At 37.1% G+C, this 26710-nt stretch overlaps 1 protein-coding gene across 1 annotated transcript in view; it reads left to right on the forward strand.

Annotated features, from left to right (window-relative positions):
* The first annotated feature begins 282 nt into the window (after positions 1–282).
* The window catches only part of LOC117406059 (zinc finger protein 804A-like), a 49752-nt gene continuing 23324 nt past the window's right edge, over positions 283–26710 (forward strand). Inside the window, exon 1 of the mRNA XM_034009777.3 lies at positions 283–923. Coding sequence (XP_033865668.3) covers positions 813–923 — 111 coding nt within the window. The 5' untranslated portion in view covers positions 283–812. The remainder of the gene's footprint in view (positions 924–26710) is intronic.

Raw genomic sequence — 26710 nt, forward strand, 5'->3', positions numbered from 1 at the left:
GGTAACACAATTTGTAAGACATTTAAGTCTTGAGAAAAGAAAAATATTCATAGAATGAATACATTTAGTGTTGTGTACATTTATATACACTGTATTACATGGATTTTTGAACGTTTCTTTGAATAATCCTGTAAACCTGGACTGTTGCATCTATCAGACAGTGGCTGGCTCCTTACCTGATCTGCTGTCTTCTAGTGGTTGATAGGGATGCTGCTGCAACTTGCAGTAGGCTGCTGCATCCTGGTTGGCTCGTGAGTTGGGCTGACTCAGTAGATCTGGAGAGGCAGCGTGTGATAGATGTACTTCTCCTCTAGCCCTCACTATCAGACTAGTGGCTCTCTGCCATTGGTTCAGTGCAATGGACCGGCAATAGTGTACTCTATAATACTATGCCTGCCTGAGCCACAGAGAGCATCAGAATTCCTTTAGCAGGAGATGCTTGCAACGGAACTACAGGACTTGAATGAAGCAGCTCTAGCCTGAGCTGAATCAGGGAGACTGGGTGTTTGCTCTGTTGCTGATTATAGCCGTGGACTGAAAAAGAAAATCTACACAAGCTATGTATGGCTAAGCAACTGCTGCCTATTGATGGCCAGTGTTGGAGGAAGTAAGCAGAGTTTTATATCTAATAATGAAGAAATACTTGATTCATGACTGTATGAGTAAATATTCCACTGGAAGAAGGGGAAAGATGCACTTCTTTTTCTAACTGGTTGTATGCTCTACCTCGCTTGGGACATTAGCTTGTTTTTTTTCTCAGTTTTTTCTGGTTGAACTGTGTGCACTCTGTGCATGGAAGCTGCCGGTCCCATATGGCTTGTTACTATATTGTCATCAGCTCCACGCACCTCAGCAATGGTCACTTTCGAAACATCAAGGGAGTTTTCAGAGGCCCTCTCAGCAAGAATGAAAACAAAAACCTGGTATTTAAACATTTTCATTATATATATATATATATATATATATATATATATATATATATATATATATATATATATATATATATATATATATATATACACACACACTTCATAGAAGTTGATTGTATAAACACTTTTAAATATATATAAGTAGACTATAGAATGCTTCAAATGTAGGTACATATTTGTAATGTGGTAATATACAACAGATGCAATGCATGATAAATGTCCAGCCCCCGCAATGCTGGTTAAACACAAAACAGATAGAAAAGGAAGATTTTTTCTATACATAAAAAAATCTATTTAGTTTAGTCTGGCACTGATTTTTCTCAAGTCAGTTTAAATAGCTCCTTTAGGGGGTTGGCTCAGCGATTATACACATTTTTTTTTCTCTTGGGACTGATGAGTAAGATAAATGTTGGCTTGATGCATGCCAAAAATGTTACACTACCCCATGTATAATTTACAACTTCATCTTCCTGAAGGTGCCAGTAAAGCACAGTGAATGGAATAATTAGGATATGCCATTGTATTTGACTTTAAATATATAAAATGTTAACAAATGTACAGTATATATATATATATATATATATATATATATATATAGAAGAGAGACAAACATAATTTCATAAATGTTTTTCATCTCTTGTTTCGACTAATTCCCTTCAATATGTTCCATAAATGTGTGGTCAATCTACTTTCCTTCCCTAATTATAGCACTTACTGTACATTCATTCTGAGTAGAAGAATCTCTTGAGAGCTGACTCACTACATATTTTCAAAGAATAAGGTATCATGTATATAAAATATTAATGCTCTACAGGGTAGAGGAGACACAAATTGCAATTTATAAACATGCAATCTGTGGTTAAGGATTAACATGATATAAGCTTTAGATGGCAAAGAAGTAAAACAGCAACAGAGTATTACTGGTGCACAGGACTGAATTTACTTAAAACCCAACACAGCAAATGGGCAGTTATCCAAATCGATCTGGATTGTACAATATATAGAAATCGTAGTGTGCACCAAATGCCATTAATTCTAAAATTAGCAACAGCTTTATTGCTGTATGTAACACAAGGAGCAAAGAACATAATATTGTGTCCATGTTATCGGACAGTGAAAACTTTTTAGGAAGCTACTCAAAATGATTCTGAGGAAACTATTACAGTTTAGTGGTGTGTTCTAACAGGGGAAGCCCTTGTACTGTAAGTCTTATTGTAAGTCTTATTATTGGTAAATCTGATTCACTGTATGATTGACAAACTGATACAGATCATTCAACTTGCTGCTAGTTAGAGATGTAATTTCCATACAAAACTAAAGAACATATTTAAAGTTGTTATACTGCATTGCCCTTGAGGTGTTTCAAAAACACACAATAGTGTGGAACAGGAACTATTATTTTGCTTTCTGATCTTTTGTAAAGCTTAACATTGTCATATATAACCTCCAACTGCTGCATGTAGCTTCAGAATGATATCTACAGAGTATCTGGATCACTGAGTAAGCATCAAACAGGTTTCAAGGGAGGATGTGTCCCTACATCAAAAACTACCTGGACTTTCTATTAAAGTAGACAGCACAAGGCTAAACTATGGAACAATACTGTAAATATAAAGGAATTATGTTTTAATGTTAACTTGCACTGCTAAAATATTTTTAAACGATAAACAATAAGAATTCCTGATGTCCCAGAGTGGCTCACCTGGTATAGGTTGGGTTATACAGTCAGGGGTGCACAGGTTCCACCTGAAGCTTAACAAAAGAGCTTGAATACAAATAATCCTTAAAACAAAGAATATGGGTCAAACAGTATTGGTTTCTATTCTTTAACAGTATGCTAGTTTGTCTTGGTTAGTATTATCGATAATGCAGTATAGTTGTATTAAATTCTGCAGTTACTATTATCTACAGTATTTAGAGGTTTTTTTAGCACTGTGTTTTTTTATGTATCATATCAGAAAGACAAAAAGAAACTACAAACACATTAAAGGGGAACTAAGCATTCACAGCTTAACAACACAGCATCACACGAAAGGTCTCAAACTGTTATCACAAAATATTTAATTCCATGCAGTGCAGCTACTGAGCTTGCAAGACTCCAAGCAGACCCCAAACAACCAGGAAGCATTTGTATTAAAACAGCTGATGATGCTTCCATGGTTGGAGCAATCAAAATCAAAATCTATTAAAATGTAATTTATTTGAAAACAAAAGAATCCCCTAAACAAGTATTCCAGTCATTCCATTCAATTAAAGAATATAAAGGTTAGAATATGCTTTTAGAATATGAGCTATTGAAATTGTTTGCTTTCATAGTGTACCGGTTTATACTGTATTAAAAGAAATGTTCTTAATATATAATCTCTGTTTTATAAAATACGGTTAGTGATTTAAGTTGTATTCATTGTACCAAAAAATCAGGAGTTTGGGTTTTTTTTCTGTCAGACATTTTGAACTCTTCTGAATGATGGCACATGATATTTGTTATTTGATCTTGAATGAGCTTATAGCCAGATGCTGTTTTTTGTGCTATTATAAATTATATTGTGCAACGACTTCACATTTATTGACGTGTTCCACAGAACCCTTTCTCTGCAGTTTTCAAGCAATTCCATTACCAAACACACACATATATTAAATACTGAACCACACAGCACCACTCCATTATTCCATGTACACACTGTTGCATACAGAGAATGTGCTGTAGACATACCTGTTGTTTATTTTACTGTAGAAATGTTTTTTTCCACATATTCTTTGATTTACACCCCTCACAACTGTATACAGTACCTCAGTTTACACATACACAGGCACATTGAAGTGTAAACTCCCGACAGCTCTCTAAAGTTCCTATGCTTACAGTCAGACAGAGTCTTTTATCATGGCTAAAAAACCTTTGCATAATTTAGCACTTGCTCTGTTCTCCGTTGGTCTGCCTGTCAGGAGTAGTAAAATAACCCACATTTACATCACCAACTTTTTTTCTGTTTAAACGGCTGCTGCTTGTGCTAAATTTATTTTCAACTAATTGCTAGCTGTGTGACGGGGTGATAGTACAGAGCACCTTACAATGTGTTAAGAAAGACTAATCAGAGGGAAATGTGATCAAGCCAGCCTTTTGCTTGCTGTGTATAACATACCTAATTTCTATGCTTGGTAGTCAATGGGCTTTTTATATTGTAATTGATTACCCTGTGATAATACCACAGTCATATTAGCACAATTTAAATACGTGGACATATCCACTGCTGAAAGTTCTTGCACTGAACCATATTAATTGGGCAATGATCAAGCCTTGTATAGATACTTTATATCATCTATATTTTATAATAATACTGTATATATTACAATTCTTACATGTTTAAACTGTATTTACCATGCTGACTAACTAGAATAACTGGAATAGTTGGTAATCCTGTGTGGCAGAACAAGAGCCCTGCCTGTAAATAGTGTGGGCGTTTTGTATGTGTTGTGGGGGTGGTTGGCAGGGATGGGGTTAATTCCTGTCCCTGCCAAAAACATGTGAGAATGTGGCTGCTCCCAAATGGAGTAATTGGTGATAACTGGGAGCAGCCACATCCTATAATAGGAGAGCCCAGAGCTCCATTAGGGAGAGACTACCAGGGAGCTAGACAAAACCAGACAAAAGGTATAGAGTGTGAAACATACGTGAACAAATGTTGGGTTTTTGTGGCCGGTAAACAGCTTAGTTGTCTGGTATGATTTAGAACTGGAATGTTTAGTTAGCACTCCTGGAAAGAGAATCTACTTGCTCTTGTGGAGTACTATTCCTTTCACAGATAAAGACAAGTGAAGACGGCCCTGCATGTGGCCAGCACACTCTGGTTTGTCACATCCTGATAATATATATATATATATATATATATATAAATTGTTTTTTGAGGTTTCCAGCATTTCTTAGAGATTTGACCCAGGGTCCTTTCACCATGACCCGAGCTGGTCAGAATGGCCCAGCGCTCTCATCCTATCCACATAACTTCTCAATGCCTGAACGGGGCAGAGAGAATTTAATCTCCGATCTTCCTCCAAAGAAAATGGAGGGGGATGGAAAGCCTTGTTCCACTGACTGGTTTAAGTGGAAAGCTGTGAACACCGTAGGGAGGAAAGTGGGGTTCATGCATAATGATTCCCTGTAGGAATGTATAGGCTCTTAGTGAGAGCCTCCAATACCACATCCAGACTCCACTCAGAGAGGGCGTCCTTTCTAGTAGGACGTAGCCGCCGATCACCCTTTAGGAAACGGGTCGCCAGAATGTAAGCACCCGGGGAAACTGAGTCAATGGGGACATGGCATGCAGATGTAGCTGCTAGGTACACTTTCAGCATAGAGGAAAACTGTAAAACTGTAAAATAGTTTCTACAGGACAATAGATGGGATCATGACCTTTGGTCATACACCACTTTTGAAAATACCTCCACTTATAGCCATGCAGTGGCCTTGTGGAGGAGGCCCTAGCATTCAGCAGTGTACTGACGGCTGTGTCTGAGAACCCTAAGGCAGACAGACGGTCCCGTTCAGGGGCCGGACCCACAGTTGGAATCTGCCCAGTTCTGAGTGCCAGAGGGTGTCCCACGTCTGACTGAGGAGATCCAGGCGCAGCGGGATCTCCCAGGGTTGGCCTTGCAGCCGCTGGCAAAGATTCGGAAAAACCAGATTCTCCTGGGCCATCTGAGGGCCACCAGGAGAACTGTTGCCTCTTCTCTCCGGACTTTCTCTAGGAAAGCCGGGAGCAACGGTATTGGCGGGAATGCATACAAGAGCATCCTGGGCCACTCATGGTCTAGGGCATCGACGCCTAGTGGACCGCCGCAGCGGTGGAGGGAAAACCATAAGGGGCAATGAGTTGTCTCTGCCGTGGCAAAGGTTCCTCTTTGCCCAGGTCAATAGCTGAAAGGCTATGCGGTGCAACCCCGGGGACCGAAGTCCTCCCTAGTGGTTGACATACGGTACTACAGGATATATTGTCCGTGCGGACAAGGACATGTCTCCTCTGGAGCACTGGAAGGAAATGCTGGAAAGCCAGGCAGTACAAGAAAAAAATATACATACACACAACAAGGAGCTGTGGGGGTAGAAAAGTCACCATGCTAAGTAGCGGGGAAATCAGATTTTTTGACCGGCTCACGGGGCGGTTGGGCTGAGACAATCTGGTGAAATCGACTCAACAGCGGGTACAGCAGAGCCAGGGCCCGGTGGAGGAATAGTAGAGGAAAAAACACAAAACAGCAAGCGCTGTAAAGTTAGAAAAGCAGATTACAATCGCAAGCGATGTAGCTGTTGAAAAAATAAGAAATAAAATGTGGAGCAGTTGCGCAGTGTTTAGCTCAGTCTTCAGAAGCCGAGTTTCTGATTCCGGCTAAGTGGCAATCTGACTTTCAGCAATAATTGTAGGCAATAAATTGCAGGGGAACTCCAGAAAAAACTTGAGTGAGAGCTTTTTTAACAGACTCAATCACAGCAACTGGACAGGTTAGTTATACCTACCTTCACTTACCTGATGTGAGAAGCAAAAAAGGAAGTGAGCTCCGCGGAGTGATTACTTATTCCCTCGGTAGGCGCGACTGAGGACGTCACTCCCCGGAGGGACCTATCAGCAGCTCTGACATAAAATGCACAGTAAATACCTGACCCGTGGCAGGCATATCCCAAAAGTATTGGTTGGTGGTTGTCTTCGAATTGAAAGGGAATAATGTGGTTCTTTTTCAGCAGACCACACTGTGGCACCATTAAATAATAGTGAGTAGCTAGTCCTGTTTTTCAGATATGCAGGCTGTGCATTTACTTTCCTAATTATTATTTTTTTTGCATGCAGTGCTAATGCATATTGAATTCTATCTCAATACAGCAGAACACACTCTCAAAGTTGCTTGGAGCGATTACTGTCTAAAGCTTAAGCGTGCTTCACTGATCTATAGATGGGATTGAGTAAAACCAGCTTTGCAGAGGAAATCAAAAGGTTTCCTGATGGATGTGGCAGCATATACAAGGCCCTGCATAAAATCCCTCTAAATGTAGATTGCATATGCTTTATTAATTCTTTAAATCTACTGCCCGTTACTAAACTAGCTGGAGACTTTTGCAATTAATAGTGTATTGTAATTAATAGTAATAAAAACATTTATAAACAATTTGTTTTTGTTCTGTAAAAAGTGTGTGATTAATCGTGTTATGGCAAGACAGGAATGTTGTTGTCAATTTAACTTAAACATTTTTTTAAAGGTATAGCAGCTTTGGACAGGTCTAACTGGCACCACTCATAAGCATCATTGACAAAGCTAAAAAAAAAAAAAATCTATTTCAACATGTCAATCACTCATCTATTAGCTCATATAAAGAGAACACAGTTCCTGGTAAAATCTTTAATTCCATTGTGTCTGACTTTAACTACAGAGGATGGAGCAGACAGGCTTCTTGACATTTTAAAAAGAAAAAGAAAAATCCAGCTGACTTTCTTCCCATGTCTAATTTGAATTTCTTTCATTTAGTCTCATGCATTTATTTCAACCTAATTTTCACAACTTTTAAATTATGTGAATGTTCTTGTACCCAATGACCAATCCCCCCATCTATCAGAATGTATAATTGTCATCCATGTAGACATCTTCTAGATTTGGCTGTGGGGTTCAGCCCAGACATCTTACCGACCAGCAGGTCTGGACCTTTATCTATAAGATATGTCATGTTGACAAAATGTCACAACTGGGTTCAGTTTCTTCTGTTTTAAATGAATGCATTCTGCTGCCTTTACTGATTTCATATTTTGCTGCTGCATTTTTCTACAATGATGTTCATGGATTTTCATTTTAACACAATTCACTGCAATACTATTTTATTCAAGTTATTCTGGACAGTTTCACAAATGTTTGCAAAACTTTATTTTTGGTAGAGTAAGAATTAAAAAATATATATTTATTTTGTTGTGTTAAAGTAATTTCACTGAATCATAATTATTATTTGCAATATTGTTTTAAGTCTGATTTGAGACTCCTGAGGGTCTGGAATGTTCTTTGAGTTACTGCAACTGAAGCTGTGGAATCAGTGTCCTGTTACATGATGTTATTATTATTATTATTTATTTCTTTGCTGACGCCCTTATCCAGGGCGACTTACAATTGTTACAAGATACCACATTATTTTTTACATACAATTACTCATTTATACTGTTGGGTTTTTTTTACTGGAGCAATCTAGGTAAAGTACCTTGCTCAAGGGTACAGCAGCAGTGTACCCACCGGGGATTGAACCCACGACCCTCCGGTCAAGAGTCCAGAGCCCTAACCACTACTCCACACTGCTGCCCTATGTTTAAAACTCTAATTAGATTCGGATTACTTCCTTTTTCACAAATGCTCTGCCAAACGTAAATGCTGGCATATTAGTATGCTTAACTACTTAATCAAAATAATTAGCGACTACTTCTAAGTGCTGAAAAATGAATTACATCTTTTAAAGTGCTTCTCAAATTAAGTGTGTTCAAGCCTTTACTGATAAGGTCAGGCATTGCCTTGTATGTCAATGCGCTCTTGTCCAAATGAATGCAAACCAACTGGACAAAGAGAATTGCAAAATCTCTCTGGGGCTACCGCAATATTAATAGCCTTTGAAGATAAATCATTTTCAGACACGGTTATTTAAACTAACCTGAAGTTTATGCTTTGGGGGAATGGGGGGAAAATGACTCAAGTTGATTTGTATTTTAATTTATGATTCAGTGTTGTCTTGGGGTTAATAATGTATGTGTTGTCCCTGTACCTGATGCATTTGAAGGAGTGAAGCATGATTTGATTTTCATTTTTGGAATGACCACAATCAGTATTAGAATGGCCAGGCAATCATAAAGTAACTCAGACAGATGGAAACTACCAAATGTCAAATGTTTCACTGTAAAACCTGGAATGCTGCCAGATATGTTTGCTATTGAATTAAATGAACACAGTATAGTGTATTGTAAGACTTGAAATAATAAAATTTATCTTTGCAGTACAGGCACAATGAGGAGCAACAGTGAGGTTATGAACTTGTATCTGACTTTAACAAACAGATAAAGAGAGGCATGATAATAAATAAGTAATTTAAAAAGAGCTAGTAGCATTTTATACAGCGCAGTGCTGAATACCAATAATCACCCTAGGATTAGATACACATTAGATTAATAAGATAGTATGATATGAAAGTAATTCTGATACAGCCATTGTCTAGGCAGCCTGCTCTCACCAATTCTAGAATGGTTTTATGGTGTGACGCAAGAATCTGTAAGGGCTGCTAGGGTTATAAATCATATTTAAGTGGCAGTGACTAGGATTGAACTAGGGGCCTTGCTGTCACCCAAAAGAGGCAAGAAGTGCTGACAGTTGCACTCAACTATATAGTATTGCATACAGCTTCTGTACTACCAGTAGATAGCACTTCTGTAGCAGCCGCTAGAGGGATATTTTCACATTGAACAAAGGACAACCACATACAGTACACACAAACACAAATGGCACATGTCGCATCACATCACCAGGTTTATTTGTTAATTTTAAAATACATGACTTTTCATTACAAATATCAAGGAATTAAACACTGTGGGTACCTCTGTGAGGTTTGCTGGAATTGTACACCTGCCCCTTGCATTGTATTTAAGAGGACTGAGATTGAATTGGGAGGTTGGTGGTCTGCCAGCAATTTGGATCACATGTTCTCCCAAGTGTTGCTATTTCTACCTGAAACAATATAGCAATTGTAGTTTTATAGGGGACTTAATTTGAAAACCATTGATTTATTTTATTTGATTTGTATTATTATATATTTTTGTTTTGTAAATTACAGTATAAGTACAGTTTGGGACCATACATTTATTTTTAACACAATATCTTTGTATAGCATTCATTTTTGTATAACTTGATATCATGTCATTACTATATTTTAAAGTCTTTATAGAATACACATATATTAAGTTTCTAAAAAAAGAGTATTTTGTAGAATGCACACCTGAGGAAACAGATGTGGACTCATTTGGATTTACTTTCCCTCTTAGAAAAGTATGATCATTATATCAAGACTAATGCAATATATTATTATTATTATTATTATTATTATTATTATTATTATTATTATTATTATTATTATAAAGGTTCAAACTCAATATTCAGGTGATGATACATTGTACTAGACATGACTTCTATGTTAATCATAAATTCAACCTATTAAGCTTGCACAGCAATAAAGTATATTACGTTTTGTTACCCTTGAAAATATGTAATAATTTCCCATTGTTTACATGTTTTTAATTGGAAACACAGTTAATCTGACTTAGATGTTAATGGAAAGTAACAAGGAATAATTGAACGTAAATTTAATATCAATTGCATATCTATTAAATATTAATTTAACATGAATTTAATATAAATTGCATATCTATTAAATATTAATTTAACATTAATTTAAAATGCAATTGCATATCTATTTAAAATTAAATTATGCCACGCAATATAAAGCATTACCAAAATCGCTCTGTGCTAAATTCCAGTCTACCTCTCACTCTCACTGAGACAGCCTCTATCACTCACTCGCACAACTGTGCTCAGGCATGCACTCCTATTTATCTCTTTGCATTAAAACCACGCCCTCCATCCACCTTCACCAATCCCAGGCATGCCATTCGGACCCCAATCTCCCGCAAGTATTTTATGGGTACAAATGCATGTCCAGGATTGGTGAACACATACAGACTGGCAACCAGCACTCCCACACACCACCCAACCCCACCCCACCCCTGCTAGCTAGTGGCGTAATACAGCAAAACATCATGTAATACAGAAACATAAAAAAACAGGACAGTCAATAAGTCATGCAACGATGGAAATCGGCGGGTCGGTACAATATTGTAACGTTGAGGGTGCTCTAGGTTCTACCAGGATACAATGCAGCTGGGCCTGCAGCAATGGTGCAACATTTAAATAACACCCCACTGCTCAATAAAGCCATTGCCATTGAAACACATACCCCAGTGATTTGAAATGATATCATTCATTTTGCCTTCAGCTTTTATTTTCATAATAATTTTTTTCAAAGACACTTTGTGAAACAGCTTACTAGCCTGAAAATATATTCAGAAACAGACTCTTTCCACATGTCACATTTCCATGTTTAGTACACAAAAGTGTTTTACCCTTTTACTTTCATCTATATAAAGTTCAACTCCCTGTGAATATCAAATTGAAAAGGTTGGGCCAGGGATGCATTCAACTGTATCTTGGCAATTTATCAACACAGAAAAAATTATAGCTTGACCATCTTATAATGGCATACAGTTTTGTAAGAGGCAGTATTATTATTATACATGTTTTTATCTTTCATATACTATATATATATTATGTAAATGTTTTTTTTGTTTTTTTTTTCCCGAGCTTTTGCTTTTTATATACAGTATGAAATTATTGTTTTCGGTTACTTTCCAAAATTCCTGGGTGTTTTTTTCTGTCACAATATGTATAGTAACTCAACAGTACTTGCTCACTTATATTATTATTATTTATTTCTTAGCAGACGTCCTTATCCAGGGCGACTTACAATTGTTGCAAGATATCACATGATTTTTTACATACAATTACCCATTTATACAGTTGGGTTTTTACTGGAGCAATCTAGGTAAAATATCTTGCTCAAGGGTACAGCAGCAGTGTCCCACACCTGGGATTGAACCCATTACTCTCCAGTCAAGAGTCCAAAGCCCTAACCACTACTCCACACTGCTGCCCGTACCTTGTACCTTTTTTCCTTTGCTGTCTTCCACAACAAAATCCTTAAAGTCATGGGCATATTCTGGGGTTTGTGTGTGTTTAGGCATTTTTTTACATTTTTTTACATTTTGCCACATTTTGCAAATCTGCTCTCCAATACACACTGTGTATATATTTAAAAAATTACAATTTATACAGTACAATACACATCTATTTAAAAAAAACATATTTACATTAACAGCAATCGTATAGTGAAGTAGTTATTTCCTGGATAGATAAATTATATACATTTGAAGCGGATTTTTAAAATACAGTACTGCCCCCTGAGTGTCACTCTCCTGTACAAATAATAAACACTTTGTTAAAAAAAAATTTCCTCAGAAATACAAAAAATAATTAAAAATATAATTGTGTTGAAGTACTGTTAGATTCTAACATAATAAATATCAAAATAAAATTGTTTTATAAGAACACTAACATACCCTACATTTAAAACAAAACAGTCTAAATTAAACAAAAAATGTATAGTAAAATACAACATTGAATAATACAAACATTTCCTCAACTAAACAAATTAATAAACGAGACAGAACACAACACTACTTGCTCTCAGTGCACAGCGTTTCTGAGGCTCCCAGGGACAGCGTGACTACAGTAAACCGTACGTTCTTTTTTTTTTTTTTTAAGTAAAGATTCCACCTGAACAATACATATAATACATTGGTACAGAAGAGGAAAGTTTGGTGAAAAATACATAAAAACAACACTGTTACATACACATTGTATTTGTTTTGCAAGACCTAAATGGTGAACATGCATCTGACATACTAGAACTGAAAGATGTCCTTGCAGATACACTTTACCTACAGGCTTTTAATTACAACACCATTTCACAAGCTATTGTAAAGTGCTTGAATAACTTTGACATTGATTTTGATGATGTCAGTGCATTTATCTTTATATTTTAATAATAATAATCTGTACATATAATTTATAAAATAGTTCTGTGCACATTCCGCGAAATACGATACTTTACCCGTGACACTGCTGTGAATTTTGAAAGAAAATTTCTGCAATTTCCATAGGGCCCAAAGAGCCAGCTGCCCATATATATACTGGACATATGTTCTCCCAAGTGTTGCTATTGTTATCATGAATAATTTATTTTTTTCTTATAGCATGAGTCACATGATAAAGAAATCAAGATCCCTCCATTATTTAGATTTTATAAAGCACCATTATGATATTGATCAGGGTCAATTGCTTATCAAAGCCTATTAAATTACCTCAAGACACAATGATGCTGTTTTTCTATTGGTTCTCAGTAAAGCAGGGATAACATTTCCATCTGGCTTAGCATAGACAATGTCTAGTATGGGGGACATTGTTGTACCTGACTGCATTTGATCAAAGCAGTTATTACTGTTGATTCTGTGACTTGTGACATTTATGACTGCAGTTCTTTTTCTCCACTGAAATCGGTGACATTTATCAGATTAATTGGCTATGTTCCACTAGCCTGTCTGTTATAAAAATTGCTTAAAAACAGCTTTAAAAAAGAAATAAACTATTCCATGCCAGCTGTACACATTCTCTAATTCTGTATCAGTATATTTATCTACTTAAATAAGAAAAATGCTGTACACATTCCATCATCTGTAAGCTAAAGTTGCATAACCTAAATACAATTTTGGAAGTTCTGAGCTACAGTAGCATATCTTTTGGGTATGTTTAATTACAGATTAAGCGATGGATTTTATTAAATATATTATACAATCAATTGAAAAAAAAAACAGGTTTTCATAATGCACTGGGTGAATGTTGTTGCAAATGGTAATATCCATTATTCTCTTTCTGATGAATGTATCGAGTTATTACATTATAATAAATCAATATGTTATGGTCTCATTTTAGTTTATAGTGTGTCATAAAGTCTTGCTATGTTTTATAACACTGCGTTTCTATAGAATGTTAGAAGAAGAAGAAGAAGAAGAAGAAGAAGAAGAAGAAGAAGAGGAAAATTGTTTTTAACACCGTTTAACACATTTTCAAATTGATTATTATTAATTTAAACCAATACTTAAACTAAAGTGTTACCAATTTGGGTGAGGCAGTAATATAACTTTAAGGGAAGCAATTTAATCTAAATGCCTATTTTGGTACATCTCCAAGGTCTGAATATCCATAAAGTAATATTTAATTATTTAACATAACAACTTGAATTCCCTGTCTTCTATCTCCAATTACAGGCCTGAGGCTCAGATCCACTCTCAGTATGTACTGAATGATGGGTTTGTTACATTGGCTACTTATTGTAGTCACTTATTGCTATTCTGGGTTTGTACAGTATATCATAAGAATGCATTTTCCATTTTCCATCAGAATGGAGGCTTACAAACAATTCTATTTTACTTAGAGATTATATTGTATTTTACTCTGTTGACAGTTTTAACTTCATTTTTTAAATATAACCAGAAGCAACATTACACTTGAACAGTAATCACTGGAGCCAAGAACAAAGTGTTTTCTGAGCCGGACAAGAACTGACAGTATTCTGTTTAAAAGACAAATTGCTGTGTAACAGGAAGGAGGCTACAATGAGTATTGATTTCTTTTGTGAAGGGGATTCATTTTGCTACACTGGTAACAGATTGGGGATTGTCTCCATGAGGACTTTCCATTAAGAATCACCTTGCATGCCCTTTGGTTTGTTGTTTATCCTTTTAGTGGCTTATAGATTGCTAGCACTAACCCACACTTGAAAATCTATACAAATTAAAAAAGGCAAACTAAGTTACTTTCTATTGTTATGCTGCAATATATCACATATGAATTACACAAACATACAGTTATGTTCTTCACATTGGTCTTCTGTGATAGATTTAGAAATAGAAAAGACGCTCATACACGTTTAAGCTCTTAAAGAGACCATTGTACTGTCTTTGGATGAGCTATAACATGGGTGGAATGAGAGGACTGATCTAATTCCTATGCAGATTCTGCTCAGAGCTTATCAAACACTTTAAGCTGTGTTACTTTCTATTAACTATATTATGAAAGCGTAACAAGATACAGATGGCAGTATCCAGAGAAGTTATACATTGAATCTGTCAAACAAATGTAGTTTTCCATTAATGTTGTAGGGGATTATTTATTACATTTAAGAATGGCTTTATGATCTGTTGTCATTTGTATCCTAGTACTGCAAGTGCTGAAAAGCTAAGCAGCCCGCACTAAGCTCTAATGTATCTAGTAGCCCAGTTAATTGGTAGTATCAGGGAAGAGGAGTTAAAGCAGTTCTAACCAAGGTTTTAAAATCCACTTCCTTACTGGCCATCCTTCTCTTTCATTGAATATATATTGGTTCTTTCCTTCTATTATGTACTTCAATTTGGAATATGAAGACACAAGCTCTAGATGAATATGTTGTAACTTTCTGGTACATCATGGGCTGCAGTTGAAACACACTTCGATAGTCTTGCTGCAATCAGACCATGTGCATTATGCCAAAAGGTACATCAGCAGTTTATACATAGCAATATATTTTAAATATGTGCTTATTCTAAGCTAACATACAAGCGAAGAGCCAAACAAATCTCAGCTCAATAAAAGGAGCAGTACTAATGGTGATAAAGCTAACGGATTGTTAAAACATTGGTTAGCATGCAGGGAGCGATGGATAAGTTGAAGAGAGGGGAGGCAACAAGAGTGTAGGGTATAGTGCTGGCAATGGTGACAGCTGCTCTGGATCATTAGAGCTTTGTGGACACAGAGAAGATCTAAAAAGACTTGGGGAAATTGAAGTGCAGATCTATGTCACAACGTGATCGACAGAAAGGAATGCAAGGATGCATGGTAGAACAGTAATCACACACACGTTACACAAGGGGACTTAAATAGATTGAAGTAAATGCAGTGTGGCAGAGAAAACCTGTCAGGTTTCTGGAGAGCATGAAAACACAGTGGATAGATATTACTAGGAGATTGCATTGGGTTGTTGTGAAAAGCTGAATTATGTAGGCTCATAGAGGCAACTAGGGTTAAAATCACAAAATGAGACCTGACAACCAGTTTGCTGTTTTTATTCCCCTCTGTATCCAACTTAATAGATGCAGGGGTTTTCATTCAGTATGTTTTAATGCTGAGACCTAGAAGAAGACAGTTGTATCACGCTAAAATATGTATTCTTAATAAATGAAAATGATAACATTCATGTTAATGGATCAAGAGATTGAGGACGGTGTATGTAAAATATCGATATTCCATTTTCTTTCTCTCCAGATAAATACATTTTGCATTTCTATTTCAAACCCCTAGATTCTTTACAATTGTGCAGCTGGACGATGTTGTTTGGTTGCATTCTGCTCATGCAGAGTATTTACATCTGTTGATATTAATCTGTAGAATTCTTGCTGTGGACATATGTTTCCAAAAATACTATCCTGACACTGTGCTTTAACTGTGCACGATATTTTACGCACTATTGAACACATACTTGAATCCATGAATTATATTAAAAATCACAGTTCCCAAGAGTCAGTGTTAACAATCACAGATATTTAAACATAATCCACAACACTGCAGGATCAGATACGCTGCAATAGGCTATTTGTTGTAACTAACAACCTATTCTGGGATTTCTTTTGAAATTAGAGTTTTAGTCTAGTTATTCATATCTTGGTAAACCTGGTAAAACAATAAAATACATAAATACATCCCAGGTGTTTATGTACAGTTATCTTAGATAAAAGCCTAACACGGTTGGTTTACTTTGATAAAACATAGCCAACCAACCATGATCTAGTCAATATAGGGGTAAATTGACCTTTGCAATATTGACATTACATTATGATTGCCAATCCATTTCCCTTCCATTGCTGTAATTATCCTGCATATTGGACTCTAACTTAAACACAAGTCTAAGACTGGCAGTGTTCTGTAGAAACCTACTTTGCAAAAGTGTATGCAAATTTGTTCTATCACGTTCACCGTGAGAATAAACAGGACCCTAATCACAAAGCTTTAACTCACAGGTTATTTAATTCAGTATGGAGAATCTACAATGTGGATGATTTAAATTGCAATTGAACAGATGAATTAATGAGGATAATGAATTTGGGCAGAGACCTTGTCCGTAGGTGCTGACAGCTATCCGCAATGTTGGCCGACTAGCAAAAACACGATGACATCATGTAGTCTAGTGCCGCAGATAGGAAGTGGCTCGTAGGGCCACCTCCACCCACAGACAAAGCACGCTGCAAGGTGGTGGCAGGACAGGAGGAAGTGACATGAATGAAAGCCACACTGAGTTTTTATGGTGCTTGGATATGATGTGTTGATTAGTGGATGGATTCTCCTTCCAGAAACACAACCACGTTTTCCAAGAATGCTTTTCAAAAGGCCATTTGAAATGTTCAAATATCCTGAACTGTTGTGTGCCTTTTTAACAACAGCCACGCACAGTGTCATGAATATCACAGTTTATATTATACATAAAAACAGATCTTTAAAAAAACCTTCAGGATTTACTGCTTTGTGAATAACCCAATGGTTATAAAAATGGCTTCTCTCAATACTGCTAGCATTTTCAATTAGGGAAACCATCACCCCATTTATTATTATCTTTAGCACTGTTGTCTTAAGCTGTCTTAAAATATGGTGTGAATGCTGTCTAAAACAAATTAGATTCTCCCAAACTGCTTTGATCTCCAAAACTCCTCTAAACAACTTTAAGTGCCTGTTTGCTGATGGCTTAACTGGTTTAAGTATGTGCTCTTTAACTTGCCTGTGTACTGACCTTAATTAGCTTACCAGTAATTAACTGCATACACAGCATATAAAGTACTGTATTGCATGTTGATTATAGCAGTACTAAAAGAAATTAGACACTGATAAAGACTTCTGCACGAAACTTTGATAAATTCCTGTAACTTGCTGATAATACTGTCTTCTTTTAAAATTTCAGCATACTTTAATTTTGAGTGCTTTATAATTATTGATGAAGTATGTGTAGGATGCAGCATAAATGTTAGGTTACTTACCGTAACCCTGGTTACCTGAAAGAGAAGACGACCACCAAAACATTACGTATGGAATATGCCTGCCTATTGGTAGGTATTCACTGAGCTCTCTATACCAGAGCTGCCGATAGGTCCCTTAATGGACGACATCCTCGGTCCCGCCTACCGAGGGGTTAAAACCGTCATTCCACGGAAGCCATTTCTCTTTTGGTCGTTGTAACAGGGTTACATGTTGCATGTGTGGGTAGTCACTGGAAAATACTGACAGACACAGAGCATTGATGTTGATACGCCGCTCAGGCAAGCAGATTTAATTACACACACACAGAGCTGACACTAGGGTACCAGCAATGGTAGACCTAGTGTCATATTTAATAAAGAAATAAAAACAAAAACAAAAGCTAAAAATAAAAGTTTGCCACACAAAATGACGAGCGCTAGTCCCACTAAAAGGAACGTCCCGCTCCAGGAACCTTACTACTCTAAGGTAAACCCTCTCTATACTGTTTTGGGATCCACATCCCCTAAGCTGACCTACTTCTGTTCTGCTGCTTCTGAAGTCCTGGCTGGGCAATCTCCTTCACAGGCCCCATCTTGCAGTTAAAGGGCTCCGTGGTAGTAGTTCCTGCAGAGCGGACGCTTCCCTCCTGGATGTAAACAAACTCTCTCAATCATCGCTCGCCTGTACAGCAATGGCCTTGCAGCAGCCCCGAGCTGTAGCGCAGCCACTTTTTGAGCTCTGCGCACCAACCCCAGCAAATCCGGACCTCTCGATCATCTTAGCTCAGGGTGAGCCTCCCACTCAGCTGGTTGCTTAGCAACGGGTCTCCAGCTGCGTGTCGCAGCTGATTTCTCACAGGCACACACACTTGCGCAGGAACCAGCGACCCAGCTCCCTGTCACAGTCGTCTTCTCTTTCAGGGAACCAGGTTTATGGTAAGTAGCCTAATGTTCCCTTTCAATTCGAAGATGACCACCAAAACATTATGTATGGGAAATGTATACCAGAGCCGTTGCGAGGAAGAAGGAACGGCAGCATAGGGGGAAGTGTCAGAACCGCCTAACCCAATGTTAGCGGTGCGAATGTGCAACCTCAAGGGCCCTTGTGCATAATGAAGGCAGGGAAGGATCTATCACGTTAAGGCGATAGAACCTGGAGAACGTATGCGCTTAGCCCAGCTAGTAATGTTTGCTGCGTAATGTTTTGGTGGTCGTCTTCGAATTGAAAGGGAACCCTTTTTAAACTACCTAAATAATTCACAATGAACATGTGACATTTCTGTTGATTGTGCATTGTTTAGGTAGGAAAATGTAATTAAATAGTAAACACAGCATGCCACTCAAAGTCAGTTTAAAGTTACAAAGCAGTATCACTGTCCATTCCAAATTGAATTTGCTTCAGGCAGAGAAGAGATTGTGTGTCTGGGAGATGTGACAGAACAGAGAAAACAAAGCCTTTTTTAACATAAGATATGTTTTGAACAGTAAAATCCTTCAAGCTTGTTTAAAAAAGGTTGAATTGAATTTCTGTCAAAACTATACTCATAAAAAAAGTGACTTGGTGAAATATGTACAGTATTTATAATTCTACTCACTGGTATTTTTTCTTCATATATTTATAAAACTAAAACAAAGACGAACTTATTTTTAGAAATATATAGTACTGAACATTGAATAAATATCGATTTCATTTTAGTATTAAAAATGTAAACTTCAGTTTATAACACATGCTCTCAATATTTCCAGCTCCAGGGGTGCCCGAGTTGTTCACCTGTTAAAAGCACAGCCTCATGATTTGAGCTGGCTTGGTTGTGGGATCAGTTTTTCTGAGATGTGTGTGGAATTGCTGCGGTGAGGGAAAAAAAATGATTGGACATTCCAAATTTGTGAGAACATCGCTGAGAAAATTATATATATATATATATATATATATATATATATATATATATATATATATATATATATATATATTCCGCACTTTAAGTTTATTTCAGTTTAACTTCAGTAAGCAAAGCAACTCATTCAATTTTACTGGCATTTATTGAGTTGTTCACTGGTGTACTCTTCCTGATGTCTACATGTTTTTAAACACTTAAAGTACCTCTAGCACTTTGAAATATTTCCATGTTAGGCACTTTGAAGGGATTTAAGTTAAAAAGGGGTGTAGTTCCACTCAAGCTTAAAGAATATAACAACAAAAATCAATTGGATTGCTTTCATCTTCCATTAAGATTACATTTATGGCACCAACTGTGAATTGTTCCCTTTCAATTCGAAGATGGCCACCAACATACTTATGGTATATGCCTGCCATAGGTAGGTATTCACTAAGCATTTTATATCGGAGCTGCCGATAGGCCCCTCCGTTGGGTGACATCCTCGGTCCCGCCTACCGAGGGATTAAACAGTCAACCCGCGGAGACCATTTTCTCTTTTGCCTCTCACCTACGGTGAGGTAAGATTCTTGCCGCTTTGCCGCTTGCTGCTTTCATGGAATCAGTGGCTCTAACTCTTAGCTTCTTTCTGCTCCTTTCTTCACAGCCTGCCTTGCTTGCGTTGCAGGCTGTCTGTATATACTGTCTGTTGTGTGTGAGCGACTGCATGTGCGTGTGTGTTGTCCTTTCAGCCTACACAGTTCTCTTAGGTAGAACACCAGCTAGGCTTTGCTGTATCCCTGCCTGATTCCTCCGGCTGCCGTTTGCGCAGTTTTGGCGAAAATAAAAATAAAAACAAATATTATTGTGGAAACTGTTGTTGTTGCGTGTCCATCTGTGTGTTGAACCTGTCGCACAACCTCGCTTTGCCTGTGTTTGTGCTATAGATTTTGTCTGTGTGCAGTTAAAAAATAACAAAAAAACACAACAACAGCCAGTCAGCCGTGTAATTCCTCCACCAGGGCTGTGTGGCCGAGGCAGGAGAGGGACATAATGGACCTCAAGGCACAGATGGCCCAGGTCCTGGAGTTTGATGAGGTAGCAGCTCCGGCTCCACCATTGCCTGTCCCAGTACCAGCTCCTGTCTCCCCCAGGGGAGCTCAGGGTGAGCGGGAACCGCCTACACTGATGGCAGAGGAGGACGCGCTTTCGATAGGGTGATGGCTATTTCCCCACTGAGATGGATGAAGGAGAGAAGCTTGCTCTCTCTGCTGAGGCAGAGCCTAGTTCCGAGGTTGCCTTGGAAGCTAGTGTGCCCCTGCTTTCGAGCTCCATGTCGGCACTGATGGGACGACAGCAGCTGAGCCACGCCGACCTGAGGCACCGCCTGCAGTCCACAGCAGCTGCAGTCCATAGCGGAAGCAGGCCACCGGGCCCTCCCACAAGGCAGGGGGAACGCAGGGCGTGGTGCACCCACGCAACAGCGTTCCATAAGGCAGTTCTAGAGGGGCCTCACTGTACGGTATTTGTACTGAGGCTAGCTGGGCTACGCCGCATACTTTTTTCAGGTTCTACCGATTTAATGTGGTAGATCCTTCCCTGCCTTCATGAGGCACGAGGGTCTCTGAGGTTGCAAGCTTGCACCGCTAACCCTTGGGTTATGCGGTTCTGATCTGTCCCTCATATGCTGCCGTTCCTTCTCCCTCGCGACTGCTCTGGTATACTTTCCCATAAGTACTGTATGTTGGTGGTCGTCTTTGAATCTTTCAGGGAACCAGGGTTATGGTAAGTAACCTAACATTCTCAACACAGAAGACTTAGCTAAGCAAACCCCAAGCTAAACTGTAATTGTAACTGAATGTTATGTTTACCTTTTATCTCTGAATCCCTTGCTAAATTAAAGAGTGAGCAATGAACATGAGCAGAACTCTTTTATAAAAAAAACCTCTATAGAGAACTCATTCAATATGCTTCCAACTAGTTTACTACATACTTTGCAGCTTAAGTTCAAAGAAAGTGCAAAACATAAAAACAAAACAAAACAAATATTCCTAGATAGAATATCCAGCGTGCAATTTCACCATATGAAAAGCACTTTGGAGCATACAGTATTTTCTGTATAAATAATGTAGTTGTTGGATACACAGTCATTTAAGTAATAAGAGATTAGGAGATCATGTTGTTCCAAAATAAAATTTGTCTGAATGTCAAATGCATCATTTTATGTCAGACATTTTTCTTGAGGCTGCAAACAGAAAAGAATGTGGCTGTCAAAGTCAAGGTAAATCTCTTGTAATAGAACATGTGGCAAATAAACACAAATAATGTTCGATCAATGCATGACATATATATATATATATAAAGGGCTGGGAGAACACTGTCACCATATGAAAGTGTGAAAGATGGCATCATTGTGGAATCCGCATCATTGCATGATATACTGTATATGAGCACTACTGGATACAATGAACCTGGTGTACTTGAATATACAGTATACATTACTTTATATAAAAAGGACAGTGATAAAGCCAATTTCATAATATCTGAATAATAAAGAAAGAACATGTTTAAATATTTTAATTTTCTTGTTTTATGTAGAGTTATCTAGAGTGTAATATTATTATTCATTTCATCCATATATTATCCTGTGCAGTATCTATCTTAGACCGGTTGAGCACTGAAGTGTAAATATTACATTTTCAACAAAAAAATTGACAGAAAAGCTGATGAGTTGTTGCTGCTTTTACTTTTTTTTTAAATGTATGCAAGCTTGCTTCAACCCATTGCAGTGTTTTGCCCCACAGCATCAGCACCATGTGTTTTACATTATTTTAGACTTGCAAATCTACCAGGAGACTTCTTTCCCAGATGTGCACTCTTTATATACCTTTTAGAAACTGTTGTGCAGAATGTGCTTCAATAGAATAGAGTCCACGTTGCTGTTAATAATTCATGACAGCATCCCAAACAACACACTTTATTCTTTGAGTTGCAACTGTATAGCTTTTGACACCATGCTTATCTGTGTTGCTGTTCCAATGCTTCCATGTAGAATGTAATATTCCCCAAATATATTCTTTGATGCTACTGTACTGTATAAAAGTCTGTCACCTTAATTCAATTTCCCATAATAGCATTTAATCACAATTAAACAACCTGTTTTATTGTAGTCAAATGGCTGTTGTAAATACTAATGAACATCATTTTGATTGTGATTTTACAGAGCCTTTCAAGAGTATTCCAGATTGTCTTAGTGCTTTTTGCCAGAGGAAAAAGAAAACAAGGAATTCGCAAATAATGTACTTGTTTATATCTGTTTTGAAGCTGATATTCTTTTGCAAACCAACAGTAAATAAAACGGTGATATGTATAGTAGATTGCTATTAATAGGTATACATTCTTTAAGTAAAAGCTTACACTTCCTAAAACAATACCACACTGGTAGACATAATGGTAGTGGGTTTCTGAGTTGAAAAAATGTATATTGAAATGAAAGCTGTTATCACTGTGGTAAGTGATAAATTGAGGGATATTGTGGAAAAAAATATGATAATCCACAATTTGCTTTTTTAATTAGAAGCAAGGATATGTTAACTAAACCTTTTTTTCTGGACACCCCTCAATTGCTAGCATTGAGTAATCAATTGACATAACGTTTCAGGTTTCACTAATGATACTGTATGCTATAGTTATTTTTACAGACTAAATATTTGTGGTCCAAGTCTTAGGGTTAACATATGGCTCCAGATTAACCGGACGCTTTGAGACAGACCGGGATTTCAAAATTCCCCATAAATTGAAAGTAATTCACGTATAAATGAGCTCCACCTCTGCTGAGATTAATCCTGCTGTGGTGGAATTGCTTGGGCGCAGCAAACAATTCACACTGATCAGCTGCTTCTGATCAGATCTAATTTATCGATAGAGCAACGAGATGATAATGCGATTGTATTTGCAGAATAATATGGCCGATTGAATTTTAACAAACAGAAAAAAATAGCGACTGGCTGCAATTCATTCTTAGTTTAATACAATTATTTGCCGCGCATGCGGGTATTTAAGCACCATTCTTAATTGTAGCTAAGGGTGGTTCATTTACACCTTCATTTATTTCAATTTAGGGGCAAGTTTGAAATCCAGTTCTGTCTCACAGCGTCCAGTTAATCTGGAGCCACATGGTAACCCTACCAAGTCTGCTCCCAGACTGAAATACTAAATTGAATGTTTTTTTGGGGGGATTTCTAAAGCTATAGCATCAATTGTTTCAAATAATGTCATTGTAATCAGTGGCACAAATTACAGACAAATGCCTCAAATATAGTTGCCAATTATCCAATTAAACAACTGGATTGGCTAGGCAACCCTGGGCACAGGGTCATAACAGAGAGAACATGGGAAGGCCAGGAGATTTCTAATATAACAGAGCCACAGCAATTAGAAAACTTGTTTGCTTGCTCATCTGCCTTGCAGTAACTTTTTGTTTGCATCTTTTATGAGAAGACTACTGTGCAGGTTACACTGTATTATCTGTCAATGTCGGTTAAACTTTCTAGCTGATACAGAAGATATAGTTGACTGGATTAGATAAACAAAGAGGTTAACTAGATTTTAGAGGCCAAAAAAGACCCCACAGCCCCCTTATAAAGTACTTTAGTGCCTCATTACTCTGTTAAAATGTCTGAAATGGTCTGCTTGGATTACTTAAAATCCAATAAAGAAATTATTATGCTATATTGCAATCAATTTAAATATGCTGCCTAATTAGAGCTTTCTTTTGGTAGGTTGTGATGGTCATGGAGACACAGGTCACATGGGATACTGGTAATAAAATCATTTCTGGTACCGGAATGTGTAATGATCCAATTTAACTCAATATCTAGACCAGAGGTGCCCAATCCTGGTCCTGGAGGGCCGATGTCCCTCCTGGCTTTTGTTGCAACTGTGCCCTAAATTACTTAATTGGACCAACCAAGCCCTTATTAGAAGCTTAACTGGTCCAATTAATCAATTTAGTGTACAGTTTGAACAAAAACCAGGAGGGCATCGGCCATCCAGGATCAGGATTGGGCACCCCTGATCTAGACAAAAGGGATTCCAATTCTGGAATGTCTGGGTATAGCGTAATCTGACCAATACACATGTACAAAAACAAGTTAAAAAAGGGGATTAGCCATATAAAATATGTTATGATATAAAAATGACCAAGTTAACTTTGTAATATGTGCTCACAAATTTAAATCCCAGTGCATGGTATACATACATATCCAATGAATACTCAAAAGGGACCCAAGTCTCTTTATTTGATATTTTAACACTGTCAGCAGTTGTAAAAGTAGAGGTTAAAAATGAAGATAAGATATTTTCTGTGAACTAGATTTTTTTTTTATATTACTTTAGTACGTATTTTCATTATTTTGAGTGTAACTGATTATTTTAACTCCATATTCCAATGAGGTGCAAAGGTTTATAAAGCTAGAAATAAAATCTGACTCTAAAGGGAGAATTATGTAGTCATATCTTCATAGAGTTGTGGCAGGCATATTTAATTGAATAGTGTAGCTGTACAGAGGCAACTCGTCCAGTTGAATCATCAAAAAATGGAAATATATTTTTCTGCTTGGAAGTCAATAGAATTTCTTCTGTTTCTGCTATGCCAGCAGAAATTGAAGTAAACTTTCATGTACCCATTAAAGGGAAGATTAATCAACAATAAGGTACTGTGTTCCATTTCCAATTTATAATCCTGATCTTTTTGTGCAAATACTAATACTACCATTGTGTTTTGTTTTAAATGTTTATTTTTAAATGTAGAATGGCTGTTATTGATAAATGATAGAAACATTTAAAAAGAGACAATTAGAGCCTTGATTATAATTAACTGTAATGAAAGATACAGTCTATAGAGTGGCATCAATTACAACACAAAATTATCAAATCTTTAACAATTTACATCAAACTGTGCATTCTGAAAGGCAGTCACTTGTACAATTACTGTTGCCCTTGAACAAAAGCAGATTTTATAAAGAAAGACACAGGGAGAACTGATATAATTGCCTGTGCAACAGGACAATCATGTAGGCACTATGGAAGTGTTTAAAACTGGCAAAAATAGATCTATTACATAGCATTAAAGAAAAAAGCGAAGGGGGATACAGATGTGTTCTAACTGCTTAGAGATGACCCTCTTTTAACAGTACATGTATTCTCTGGTGGGAAATGATATACTGTATACATGGACTGAGAGACTGGGTGTGCTTGGTACCTTGCAGTTGTATACATTTTATCTGTTATCCTATGACATGTATTTTAAAGTAACCAGGTATAACTTTTGTAATAAGGCGAGATTATGACTGTTATCAACAGCAACAGAATGTCCGGAGGATTAGTGCTGGATCAGTTATGAACAGACTGTGGGATAATGGAGTCTAAACTGAAATCCACCCCCGAAAAAATCCTTGTATTTGAATGTTTAGTTTATTTACGTCATACTATTAATAATCAGTTATATAATTTATAAATACATTTAATATTTTTGGTGTCAGTTTTGTCGGTTAAAGTTGAAACTGATAATTTAATAGCTGCATTGGTGGTTGTAGTCGTGTTTATGCATAGTTATATTGTTCATCTAAGGGAATGGTCTGGAGCTTGTCAGGGCAGTGAAACGAGGATGCAGACAGGCTGAAGCTGGCAAACGATTGACTGCTGGAGAATGTATTGCTGTCTTCCCATAATTACAATACGGATCATACGTTGGTGTTTTAAGTTCAACCAATTACAGCACATCAGAAGTTGTAAATCAAGGTTTTAGTAAATACATCTTGTGAAATGTCTTGCAGTGTAATTTAGCATATCTCTGAGAATAAAGATATTGATTCATGGATAACATCTTTTTTTACTTCCGTACCTGTAAGACCATGCATTCTACTGCATTACAGCAAGAGAACATACTTAAAAAGCAATGCATATAAACAAAAAGTATTATATAATCTTCTGAACAATCACATCTAATCCACTGAAGAAGACTATATGTATATGCACTTACAGCATACAAAAGAGGTTTGTTTTACATCTCTGTATTAGACAGAAAATTACAGACAACACTCCCCCCCCCCCAATATCAAGCTTCAAGAAACAGCTAAAA

This window comes from Acipenser ruthenus, chromosome 10, assembly GCF_902713425.1.
Source record: "Acipenser ruthenus chromosome 10, fAciRut3.2 maternal haplotype, whole genome shotgun sequence".
Lineage (NCBI taxonomy): Eukaryota > Metazoa > Chordata > Actinopteri > Acipenseriformes > Acipenseridae > Acipenser > Acipenser ruthenus.